At 40.5% G+C, this 13651-nt stretch overlaps 1 protein-coding gene across 6 annotated transcripts in view; it reads right to left on the bottom strand.

Moving 5' to 3' along the window:
* Nucleotides 1–13651, bottom strand: part of Stk33 (serine/threonine kinase 33) — a 153855-nt gene that overhangs the window by 45765 nt on the left and 94439 nt on the right. For all 6 annotated transcript variants that reach the window (XM_021168465.2, XM_021168464.2, XM_021168463.2 and 3 more), the window contains 5 exons: nt 10219–10357; nt 8105–8193; nt 6215–6302; nt 4309–4384; nt 115–227 (listed from right to left, as the gene is read on the bottom strand). In XM_021168465.2, coding sequence (XP_021024124.1) covers nt 115–227; nt 4309–4384; nt 6215–6302; nt 8105–8193; nt 10219–10357 — 505 coding nt within the window. The remainder of the gene's footprint in view (nt 1–114; nt 228–4308; nt 4385–6214; nt 6303–8104; nt 8194–10218; nt 10358–13651) is intronic.

Here is a 13651-nt window from a genome sequence, read left to right on the forward strand (position 1 = left end):
CACAAGCAAATATTGTTTAATTCTAAAGTAAATTTATGACTAACTAGAGATTTACAACAGTTTTATTAGTGAATGATTAATTGCTTTAGTAAATCATAGCAAGTCCATACTCACCAGAATCACTAACAGATTCCCAGACTGGGTTTTCAAATCGCAGTTCTCCCTTCTTTATTAATTCATAGAGCTTTTCTTCTGAATTTGCCAAAAAGGGTGGCTCTCCACACAGTCTAAAGGAAAGCAGTCATTTTGTTCAAATGTTTTTAACATAAGACCATCACAAATCAACTTCCTATAGGACTTGGAAGCAGTGATGCTTGGTAGGTAAGTAACAGATGAGAAGGAGAAAGGACTGGCTCTCTGCTGAATGTAGAAGCAATGGAGCCATCAAGGCTCATAGCTGGTCTCCTCTCAATGCTGAGAGAAATGGCACAGTAGAGGACTACCTATGAACTGAGGCCTCAGATCTACAAATGCCCCAAGGCTTCTACAGGTTGGGGAGATACTAGGATTAAGGGGTTCTAGGGCAGGAAGGTGTGAGAGGACAAAGGCACAGTAATAGTGACATGAGCAAGGAGAGATGGCTGCTTAAAGTCCGTACTGTACACCGGGTTATAGAAGAAGCACATGGGTTATTAAACTCATCAGCGTTTGATGGCCAGGCAAGCGTTTTGTCTGTGATAAATAATAAATCAAATGTTAGTAGTGGTAACAATAAAATAAAAGAATAACCCTGGAAATTTCTGTAGGTTTTGAGCCAAAGCTGAAAGGGATTAAAATGGGCACAAGTTCTCAATAGTAGTATTCAAAAGAAGTAAGTCAGGAGGAAATCATCAGTAAGAAAGGGTGGATGTTGGGTAAACAAAAAGTCAGCACCAGTACAGCCCAAGCACTCTGGCTGAAGCAAGCATGGCCTGTCTGCATCTATAACACAGGCTCTATTTGTCAGCTTCTTTTTAACAGAGCTTGGGGAAAGTCAACCAAGCCGATTCCCTTAGCTGATCTAGGCCAGAGCTGTAACAGGGTACTTCTGAGCTGAGCTCAGTGCCTCAGTCTACTCTCAGTTACCATAATCATCATCATCTCAGGACAACCTAAAGACAAACAACAGCTATGCCCAGGGACACACCAAGCAGGAGGTGAGAGAGCAATGACTCAACTCTCAGGCACATACCTTCCACCTTCACTAAAATCCAAAGGGCATTTCTCCATTACACCTACCAAGGTGTGGTCTATTTCCAGCCTAAGAAAGCCTGAGTCTTTTACACTTCATGTTCCATTGACTTTATTCAGTTGTATTTTCTAAGCTTTATTCTAAAAATCCAATTGTAAACATTTTCTGACCAAGCTAGATTTCTGTATTTTTCATAACGGTAACAAAATGAGGGAACTTCCCCAGCAGTGAGGGCCTTAGGCTGGAGCAGAGAGCTTCTCCTGCAAGAGCTTCTTGCTGGTGGATCAGTAGTTGTCAAGCTGTTGTACAAATTCTGGCTTTTATACTTTTTATTTCTCAAGCTCATTCTGACACTTCTTTCTTCTTACTTGCTTTATTATTGCTTAGTTTTAAAATGGAATTTTAAAAGCCATAGGACACAAAAAGAAAATAACCAGGGAAATGGCTGTGTGGGCAATTACTATCTATTATAACAAGCCCAGGCTGGCTAAGGCTCAGCTCATTGAGCCCGTTATCAAGCAGTGATCTGCATGGCCCCCAATTTCTTAGTGGCTTCTGCATGCAACTATAGCTTAAGGGCTACATTTTAAATTTTCCACTTTTTTCTGTCCTTTGCAATTTTATTTACGTAAAATGTATCTAATGGTTGGTCAATCAGGAGCATATGGAACTTTATGACAGCAATTTCCTAGCACATCCAGAAAAGGGAAGCCATGACATGAAAAAATGCCTCTTAAGGCTTTCTATTATTTTCTGTTGCATTCATAGGACTCAGGACAGCAGAGGGCAGGAACCATAAAGAGTATTTATTTATGTTAATTTCATGTTGTGAACGTATGTTATCATTGTCCAATTAAGTAGAAATGAATCCAAGTCAAGTGGTAAATAAGGAAACAGCCTCGTGGAGAAGGTACTGCGCTGTGCTGGGGTGAAGGGAATTGTCTACAGTGCCACAGGGCTGAAGCGCATTAGTGAGTAGGCACTCCTGAGCTAAGCGAGACTCTTCTGTGAGGAGAGGAAGATGCCTTTACTCAGATGTGCAGCTACACTCTGGAGCAGGAACATTCAAATTAGATATTTAGGAAAGAGGGAAAAATGAAAGGTATGTAATACACTTGGCTTTTCTTAACAGCAAACTCAAAAAGTAGCAAACACCATATGGATTTTGTAATGATTCCTTATAAAGATTAATGTGGACTTTTGTTGTGTGGACACTCTTAACAGTATGAAAGATTTATTTAAATAGTTACATTTTAATTAAAGATGAAACTCTGGATATTTGGACCATGATTCTAATCAGCACAAAACAACAATCAAAGCTTTATGCATCCATTCATACTTCATGCTGTCTAAGCAATGATGCATGTGGACCAACCGTCTTCCATTTCACACAACTGTGAAAATGTTACTACCCTGATGTTAGTATTTAGACATGATATGGAAGAGGTGGTGCACAGCGAAATCTCCAACATGACCATAAAACTAATGTTGCATTGACATTAAAGTGTTCAGATTCACTGAAAGACAAGAACACTAGTCACTAACTTTTCAGACTACCTCTTAGACAATTCACTTAATTCAATTTAACATGTGTATTGAGCACTGAATATGGGCTGGCTGTTGTATCAGATGCCAGAGAATGATGAATGATGATGCCAGAAGATGGATAATTTGAACTTCGACAGAACTTAAAACAAAGAAACAGATAAGGTAGAATATTATAATATTACCGTGCAATGAGTGCAATCAAAGCTACATTTGTTCAAGCATGCCTTACTGTTTAAATATTTCTCTATTCGTATTGCTATTGTTACATTGAGACAGGGTCTCATGTAGCCCAGCCTAGCCTAGCCTAGCCTAGCCTAGCCTAGCCTATGTAGCCAAGGTAACCTTGAAATTCTGATCCTCCTGCCTCCACTTCCCTAGTGCTGAAACTGTAGGCACGAACCACTACACTTAGAGTATACAATGCTAAAGATCAAACCAGGAATTCTTTTGTGCTGGGAAGGCACTTTACCAACAAAACTAACATCCCAGCCATATTGGGGGTGGGGTGGGGTGGGGTGGGGTGGGGTGTTACTATTTTGTATGATGCCTTAAATACTATGTGGAATGCAGGAAAGTTTATACATAATAAATGAACATCAGCTGTAGTAGGAGTTAGGAAAGCAGGAAGCTTTAGTGTTGGCCCACCTGGGAGAGAAGTCCAAAGAAGAAAAGAATAAGCACTCATGGCACACACATATGCGTGCACAAAGACACACAGAGACACACACACAACATAGAGTGCGCGTGATAAAGAGCAGCGGAGAGTCATCACAGAAAAGGTAAATACACGAAAACACACAGGCAGCCCAAGACTGGAAAAACAAGCTAGAGTTAGTTGTAAATGATTTGCTAAGTCATACCATGTCAAATATTCTTTAGAGCAAGGAGTATTCATCAGAATGCTTTAGTCCTGAGAGAGTGTGATACAGACAGACAACCCTGAGAGCAGTGTAAACAGCAGACGAGGTGGAGGAGGAACAGAAGCAGGAAAGACAACCAGAAAGATGAACCGATAGGGCGGAAGAGAGGTGAAGATGCTCTCACCAGGAATGGGTGCAGGCACCTCACAGGCAAACACTTCAGGATCTGGGATCTGACTGAATTGTGAGAGTGAGAGGGAAAGACAAACAAGAATTATGGAGGCTTTCACGATGCTGTGGGAACTGAGAAATACAACACCCTCCCTTAATCCTAAAGTAACCTCAGCCTAACTGGGCCCAGTCCCCACTGTGCCAGCAGCACTAGGGCCAGGCGGCCCCAGTGCCCTATTCCTGATGGGCTGCAGATGAAGCTCTAAGCTGCGGCGAGGTACCGGGGAAAACAGATTTTCACTTAGCTCAGATCATGTGGGACACTGTTGCATTTGTAGATTAGTGCAAAGCAAAACTGAACAATGTGAATGTATAAATTAAACAAATACTTAGGAGGTGATTCTGAGGCCTAGTGAGAGGGCACTCAGGATGCAGCTCGGTTGGATTTTAAACGACTCCTTTGAAAATATATTACTTAGTTTTCATTTAAAAATCTATGTCAACCTACAGCCAGAGACTTCACTTTTATTTACACTGGGCATTCAGGAAGCTACTTACAAAATGTACATTATGACACCTATGCTCCAAATGTCACACTGCTGGCTGTAGTCATGGGCATTGATGACCTCTGGTGCTGCCAAATAAGCAGAAATAAAATAATATTAATAATACAATAAATTACCTTTAAATGCTTAAACACAAAGCAAGAAAAATGTGCTGATGTGTTTTGTAATTTATTCCTCTGGAGCGAACAAAAAGAGCCAACAGCAGATGCTGAATGAATAATGCACAGGCCTTCCAACTGGTGTCACCAACTCCTCACTCCTATCAATTAGCTCCTAATGGGACAATGGCATCAACTGCTTTCCTAAGTGTGCACTTCTTTACTCCTAGGAAATGATTAAGTGATTTTTACAAATACAGTATAGTTATAGTAGAAGACAATGATGTCTTAGATTCTCCCAAAAATAGAAGGAAACACAACTTTGCTAAACATTATTTAAATCAAGGCAAATATGTGCAAATCCAAACTCAAAGAAAAGCTAATATTGTGGTTATAAATCACTTCAGCAGAATAATGATGATAATGATTATAATTTCACAGCACTATAATGACAGAATATATATTATTTCCCACATTTTCTAGGTAAGAAAACTGAGATATAAAGCACACTCACCTAAGACTGGCAAAACACTAATGAGTGCCGGCACAGGGTGAGCTTCCAAGTACGTGGGACTCAATTCTGCCCTCTCTGCTTAACAAAGGGGTTCACAACATGGCACTTGCTTTAAAGATGAAGGTTTAGGGGTTTGCGTTATAGTTGCTATGGGAAAGCTGTGTGCTTATCAAGAGAACACTCCCAATCTTCTCCACGAACATACTGGCCATGTGCTTGCATACTTGCGCACACACACACACACACACACACACACTTTTATAACAACTACTAAAAGCAAATAGAATTTTAATTTTACCATTATGATTAAAAGGAGTGGAAAACAACAAAAAGAAGCCAAAACATACACAGAACTCTAATAGTTCACAAGTTGAACAATTTGTCTTCAAATAATTGAAAATTTACAGTATTCCTTTTTTAGTATTATAGTGTGTTCTTGCAGTCCTTAATTGCACGTAAGGCTTTAAATACAGAACCATCAAAGTGCAAGTTGCTCCATGGCTGTGTCTTTTTGAAGGCAGATTCCGAGTTCAGATTCATCTCAGGCTGCTGTACTTTACTGCTGCACCACAGAGCAGGGACCTAGGACTCCTGGCCTCCACTTTTCAGAGTCTTCTTGATTATCAGGGGCATTTCAACCTGCACTGTCACCCCGGCCCTCGGGGAGGCAGGAGCCCGAGGATCTGTGCCAAGGAGCCATTTAGGAAGTCAGCAAAGCTCCACAGCCATCTGTCTTCCCTCTTGTTCTCTCGCTTGTTATCAGTGTAGACAACTAATAAGCAGGCATAAAGCTCAGGGTGCTGGATATATTTTCCCCATGTAACTACAGACCAGATGTCTTTTGCCAATGGGAGGATATGAACAGAATCTAAAGTAGCCTTTTCCCTTGTAAGATAAAACAATTTAAAAACTTTATGCATCAAGTAGGCAAAAAAAGAGCAATGAACAAAGTATACTTTTCAGCAATAAAAACAGATAAACTACTGATACAACAACAGCATGATAAAGTAGCAAAACCGTTCCGTGGAACAGAAGACACAAATGAGTGCACAGCGTACGATTCAGGCACAACTGAGTTTGGTGGTGGAGAACACTGGGAATTACTGGGAACGAGAGGGGAAATGGGGCAAAGAGGCAGGCTAATGAAAGTGCTGTGGCCCCACTGGCATGGTGAGCCTATGAATCAGAGCTCACTGTGGATGGAGCCTATGGCAACCCTCCTGTCTCAGTCTCCCACATGATGGGATCAAAGGCTGCCACACCCTTCAGGAGTTCTCCTCACTTACCCATATAGATAGGAGTACCACATGTAGTCTGCATCATGCCTTCACTCCTGGAGCCATGCTTCCGCACAGACAAGCCAAAATCAGTCACCTAAGAACAGACACATGAGCTCAGTCATCCAGTGACTTCTGTCCACTTCCTGGGGACGGGCTTTTCCTTCTATCACCAATAAAAGACTTAATTTGCCTCTCTGCCCACCCTCTCTGGGTGGAGAGGAAACTTAATACAGAGAACCCATGATGTTGACCGGTTCACACCTTTTATTAACTTCTTGGTAAAGATTTTTATAAGTTCTTGCATTGCAAAATACAGCCTAGCCTTGGATTATGTTCTCTATTTTTCTGATAATAGAGTTATGGTCCACTGAAAGCACTGTTTAAATCCAAATAATTACCCTTATCACCACTCACTAAGACTTTTAAAACTATGTATAACTCACAAATACTTGGTTTCCATTACAATTATTTTTCTTGTGAGTTAGAGTATACTAATTAAAACATTACTACACTATTTAAAATTAAGTAGATTGGCAAAGAGAAAAAGGCCCACTTCTACACAGCTTGGCTACAGATGGGCTGAAGGCCTTTGCTGTAACTTCAGTCCCCTACTCCACTCCAAAGCTCAGTAATTACACCTTCAGTTATTAAATATTTGGAGTGTACTCTTGGTTGTCTTTCAAAATAGAATGCCCTTAGACCCAACACAGAAACACAGGCTCATTTATGTATCATACAGGCAAAGCACAGGTTCTTTGTTCATACTGAATGCAAAACTGTCAGTACCTTACCAAGTGTAAGTGCCTGGAATTAATCTATGAGATTGACAAATCACATTCTACCCATCTCTCTCTCTTGCTTTTTCTTTGACCCAGGGTCTCACTCTGCAGCTCAGATGACCTAAACTCACTGTGTAACCAGTTTGCCTTAAACTCACAGCAGTCTTCCTGTTTGGGCCTCTCCTGTGCTGGGCATGCAAGTGTGCATCAGCATGCCTTGAACCAATTATTCCAGAGGTTTCCGTAAATATCCCACTTGACATATAATATCTATCTTTGTCCACACAACATCTCTACAAATACAAAATAGATTAAAGCCTTCATGATCTAGTTCCATTCTTTGGAGAGCAATGAGTCACTTGTTTACAGAAAGTAACTGAGCATATTTTGTTTCAGGCACTCGTGCACAATCTAACAAGGAATAAAATGGCCGAAATTCCTGCCTGCACAGAGTTTACAGCAGAACAAGAAAGAAAATTCACCAAGGGACAGCAGCAGTGTTGCTGAGACTGTTTATACTGCATACAGATTTAGCTTCAGCAACCGCAACTTAACAGACACATTTGAGTCTAAAGTTAACACTTGCACACATTTTGAAAGCAGCCACTATTAAAGTGCTAAGTAATAAATAATGTATTCTATCATTTATTTGACATTAAGGAACACTTAGTTTGAATAAAATCCTCAAGAATAAACACTTGGCACATTAATTGTAGTTAAGACATAAATATTAATACCCAGGAAAAATTTCAATGAGAAATTCAGACTGTAGCATTAATTTAGTATCAAAAGCACAGCCAAGGTGTGTTTTTCTCTAAATCTGTAACACATTTACATCAAATTACCAGACATAATTCTGAAATTAATTAGAATTCAGAGCATCTGTTTGCTTGCTATTAACTAATGCTTTAGAAGGAATATTCATTTTAAAAAACACATTGGGTAGCATCACTTAGCTCATGAAATTATTTTCATCAGTTAGAGCTTCTTTTGTAAATTTTTAACTTCTTAGCACAAATGGGTTAGATTTAAAAAGTCACCAAAATGTGTCTAAGATGTCTGCAGCTACTTTGTTGCCAGTCATTTTCTGGATTTTGCTGTATCTCTAGGCTCTTACCTTTATGTTTAAGTTCATTTCATTGTTATCATCTATAAAGCTGCTTTTAACCATTATGTTTTCCAGCTTTAGATCTCTGTGCACTATATCTACCAAGAAAAAAAGACAAGCAAGGTGAGCAGCAGAAGGCTAGAGAGGACACAAATAGGGCAGACAAGTAAAGAATGAGGGACGGCTATGTGGTGCTTCCCTCTTCTGTTTTTACTTACTTACTTCTCTGCATCTCTATCAGAAGCCATTTTCTCATCTCTGCATGTTCCCTGTTGTGCCAGCCTAGTGTCTCAGCCTGGTGAGTGCAGAAAGGGATCTACTCCAGGTTACATATTCCCAGGAGAATGAAGGCAATCTGGGTCACACCACAGGCCCAGACAGGTTTCCTGTATCCTTAGGTCTCTAAATAGGGATTGTGCCTGTGTCTAATGTTACTGTCAGCATAAACATTTTAACACTTTGTAACTTGTCTGTATAGAAAAACTGTATTTTTCTAAATACAGTTTTTAGAAAAACTGTATTTTTCTAAAATATCATCATACATTTTCTGACTGTTTATCGGTTAAAATAAGAAATGCGAATCTTGGAACACAAATTTCTAGTTGAACAGGTCAGAGTTGAAATGAGATTTCTATGTGCATTAAAATAATGTATCAAACATTCCTCTGCAAATAACTGGCTGAGTTCACAGCCACAACAAACATTTCTCAAGTTGTAGAAAGTGTATAACATCTAGGGAAATGCAGCTGAACTGGACCTGAACTGCCAATTGCAGCTAATCACTGATGCCTCTCATATGTGACTCCCAGGCTCTGTCTTGGAACTCTTACTGATTCTGTTACTCTATCAGTCTCTACTTACTTATACCATACCATTTTAATTGATGTTTTTTTATCATATGTTTTTATCCTTGAGAGTCAAATCACCCTAATACCCCACATTTTTATCTTGGTTATTATCACCCTTTTAGAATAATTAAACTCCCCCCCCCCCAAAAAAAATGCAGTTAGGATTTTCTAGAACTATACTGGGAAGAAAATGTATCACCTGACAAGGGAGAAGCAAGGCCTTCAGCCTTGGCAAGCCTTTTCTCCCCTAAAATCCTTCTCTTTCGATTGAGTCTGTATCCCTCAAATCTAATTCTGACACACACATGTGCTCCCCACACGTTACACAACTCTCTATTAAGAAACTGCCACACTGGATCACAAGCTGTTCTCCATCCTCCTTCTCCCCCTAAGCCTAAGACCCTGGAGGTGCAGGGCCTTGATTCTTAATTCCTTTGATTTTGTGACTCCAGGGATAAGCACAACACTGTAGGTGCAGAGGAAACTGAGATCTCAAAGCCGGTTGCTGACCTTTGTAGAATGAGTGCGTTTCTCATGTGTAAAGTGAGAACATTCTAAAGTCACACCTAAGGACCTGAGGAGAGAAGAGTATGGAACAAAGTGGCAGCGGTGATGCTGGAGACAGCAAGGCTGTTATGTTAGAGAATAAGTAGACTTCTTTTTAAATGTGTGTGTGTGTGTGTGTGTGTTTAAGAACTGGCAAATTATCCCAAATGATAAGTATCCCTTAGTGGATAGTGTTACTCTTCACTTGTCAAAATCAATTGGACTTTTTAAAAAATGGCAATAAAAAATCCTAATGTAAAATATACACAGCTTAGGGAACCATGATGTGAGTCCCTCTGCACATGTGGCCCCAGGTGTACACTGGAAACTTGTGGTACTTCTGTGTTGAACCCAAGCTGCTCTAAACTGAAGCCTACTGTTTTACAAGGCTAGAACATAAACATTTTCAATGACATTGGCATACAAATATTTTAGGAAAATTCACTTTGATTTTTCTACTTTAATTTTGATCATATTAGCCCATTTTAAACTTCTAAAATAAGAATGATCATGACATTTTCACCGACAGTCTGATTTTATGACTGCATTGTTGCTAATTAAAACGTCTATAAATACAATTAAAAGGGGAAACTATGGAAAATGTACCTGTTCTCCTCTTGCATTTCCAAGCTCTACCAATGTGATTATGAGTCCTAAAGGGCATCCCACTTAAACAACAGTGATGTATTCCTGTTACAGAGATGNTGAGGAACACAGTTCTTTTCTTACCCTTGTTATGAAGATATGCGATGGCTGATGCAAGACTTTGAATTATCAGCCTTGTCTCGTTCTCTGAGAAGTGCCCTCTTTGATCCATAACTGCTTTGAGTTCTCCATCCTCACAAAGCTCCATCACTAGATACATTTTCTGACATTACAGATTTAAAAGGCATAACAAGAGAAAGTTATGAAGTTACATGTGTTAGATATCAAAAGTATGCTCACAATTCTAATTTATTAACGTGAAAATGTCTTATCTACTCTTTATAAGCTACTGTCCTGAATGCATGAGGAACAACGGGGCAAGCGACATAGCGATGACCTCAGGAAGCTCAGCAGACTTACAATATCATGTGATATATGCTAACAGCCAGCATGCCATGGGTCTGTGGAAGAGAGGCAGCCTCTAAATAAAGAATGCTCACTGAGCGAGAAGAGTTGAGACTGAACGTGTGTGCAGTCATTTCTGGGCGTGGAAAGTGGAGGAAAACCAGGCAGAGCTGGTGGCCAGCACACAAAGCCCCTAAAGCCTGGAACGGAGCAGCATTAAAATAACATGTAGATCTGTACTAACAGTACTGGAAGCTGTGGGGTGGAAAGAGGAATGTAGTGAAGGTTAGAACAAGTTTCTACCGAGCCTTGGAAAACAAGCTCAAGACTGTGCACTCCCCAAGCCCCTTAGGAAACAAGGCACTGGAGGTGTTTTAAGTCAGAGTCCTGAGGTAGAAGTTGTATAATGTCAATTTTTCATTTCTAGGTGAACACTACAATATGAATGTACAGCAGGACTCAGCAAAATTTTTCTATAATGACCAAACCTAAGAGTAAACACCCATAGTCTCTGTGGGTGACATGGTCTCTTTTACAAGAATGCAGTCAGCAGTTGCCTTGATATCACTCATAAACAGTACAATGCTGTACTTACAGATGCAGGAAGCCAAATTTGGTGTAATTTTAATGTTACAAAATATAAGTCTTTTAAATATTGCCATTTGTTTGGAAATGTAGAAAACTTCATTTATGGGCCCTATAGAAAAAGACAGAAGGCCAGACTGAGCTCACAGGCTGCATGTGTTTACCAGGGGGCATCTGTGAGGCACAGGCTGGGCAAAAAGGGAGGTGGGTTCTCAGTTACTTTTCCTGTTGTGATAACCTATCCTGGAAAAGGTAATTTAAGGATGAAGGGTGTATTCTAGCTCACAGTTGAAGGTACAGTCTATTACGATGGAGAAGCCAGCACAGCAGAGCAGAGGTAACTGACCACATTGCATCCACAGCCAGGAGCAGAGGACAAGGAGAGCTAGTACTCAGCTTCCTTTCTCATTTTTGAATGATTTTTAATTCTTAAAACTGATGTGTGTCTGTGTATGTGTGTGTGTGTGTGTGTGCGCGCGCGCGTGTGAGCATGTATGTTCCTGTATGCCCCAGCATACCTATGGAGATCAAAGGACAATCGCTTGGTTCTCTTCTACCATGTAGATCCAACTCATGTCATTAGCCTTGGAAGCAAGCACCTTTGCCCACCAAGCCTTCTCATTAACCCCAACTGTCTTCTTTTTATTCGGTCTATGGCCCCAGCCCATAAAATAATGCTGCCCATAGTGGGTGGGTCTTCCCACTTCAATTAACCTAGTTAAGATAATCCCTCACAGGCATGACCAAAGGCTCATTTAATCTAGATAATCCCTGACAAGTATGCCTAGAGGTTTGTCTGCTACATGATTCTAGACTCTATCAGGCTTATAATATTAATCATCACAGGAGAAAGAAAAATATATGAGAAGGGCCAAAGAAGAGACACTGGGACTCAGGGAGTGAGTGGGTACAGTGACAAGGAAGCAAGGATGAAAGGCCTCCTGTGTCTGTCGTTCTTTTGAGGCATAGTAAGATGTCCCACAGTAAAGCCACTTACTGAGTCTAAGATTTCTCCTCAACTAAAAGGCATACCTTTTTTCATGGGCCTGCCATCACATACCATTACCCTCCATGTTCCCATTCTAACATATGTTCTAGAGTTTTGTTGCTCTGAAGATTTGGGGGTCTGGTTTTGTTCTTGAAACAGCTACTACCAACTTCTGTATTCATGCAGTTTGCATTAAAGCAGGAAGAGAGGTAAATATCTTTATTTAGAATTCTGGTTCACTGAATTCCAGGCTGCTTTAGGATTCTAAAGTGTCTGAAACATCTGACAAATAAGCTTTTGAATACTTTTTTCATTGACAGCGCCACAGGGTGACTAAGAACATGAAATGGCAAGTGGACTACTTAGAAGGAGAAGCTGCATTGGCAAGAGTTATGATACAAATTGACATCAATTTTAAAATGCATGAGGGGCCAGACAGACTGCTCAGTTGTTAAGAGCACTGGCTACTTTTCCAGAAGACCCAGGTTCTATTTCCAACACACACATGACAGCTCACAGGCATCTGTAACTCCAGTTCCAGGGGGACCTCTTCTAACCTCTGAGGGTTCTGCATGCAGGCAGTATACAGACACATACACATAAAATACAAAATAAATCCTTAAAAAATGTTAAATGCATGCTGATCAAAGTTATAGTATTACTCAAGTCTATTATGTGCATATTTAGAGCACAGTTAGACTTACAGGAAACCACTATACAGTCTGAGTGGCTGATCAGCAGTGTACAACCAGTTAGACATCCATCTCCTTATAATAGTTTCAGGGGAAAGTCTAGACATGTGTGTGTTTATGGGCAGATCTAGCTCATGTGAATCAAAATCAAGCAATATAGAAAGACAAGCACAGATAACCAGTTCTCTTGCCTTCAAACTCTTGAGTATTTGGGCTCCTGCTTGTACAGATGGTAGAGTAATAGACTAGTTTGCCCCTCTGCTTAAATAAGTAAAGGGAAACATTTATAAAACGTAATTTTCAGACATTAGCATTTGCCACCATAGAGTAGTGTTGTCTGAGAGAGAGAAGCCCATAAGGCAAGCCCCTGATTTTCCTAGCCTTGGAAGAGTTGCCACACTCCAGGGCAAGAATAGTTGTCATTCAGAGACGATGAGAGGATGAGAGAAGGGTATCTGTGGAATGAGGTAGCATCATAGAGTCTGCAGAGCATTGCAGCAGTTCTTCGAGGGTAGGAAGCTGCTTGCAACTGCCAAGCCAAGAGTGCAGCCCACAGCAGTACATATTGGAGAACTTGGAGACCCAGGAACCTCCAAGAGTCAGGACACGGGAGTCCAGGAAAAAACAAGACAATTAAAGTTTCCAGGGAAGAATACCAAAGAGGGAAACTCTAAACATGCAAGCATTCTCTCTTCTTCTCTTCTCTTCTCTTCTCTTCTCTTCTCTTCTCTTCTCTTCTCTTCTCTTCTCTTCTCTTCTCTTCTCTTCTCTTCTTCTCTTCTTCTCCTCTCCTCTCCTCTCCTCTCCTCTCCCCTCCCTCTCCCCTCCCCTCCCCTCCCCTCCCCTT

This window comes from Mus caroli, chromosome 7 (genome assembly GCF_900094665.2).
Source record: "Mus caroli chromosome 7, CAROLI_EIJ_v1.1, whole genome shotgun sequence".
In the NCBI taxonomy this organism is placed as follows: domain Eukaryota; kingdom Metazoa; phylum Chordata; class Mammalia; order Rodentia; family Muridae; genus Mus; species Mus caroli.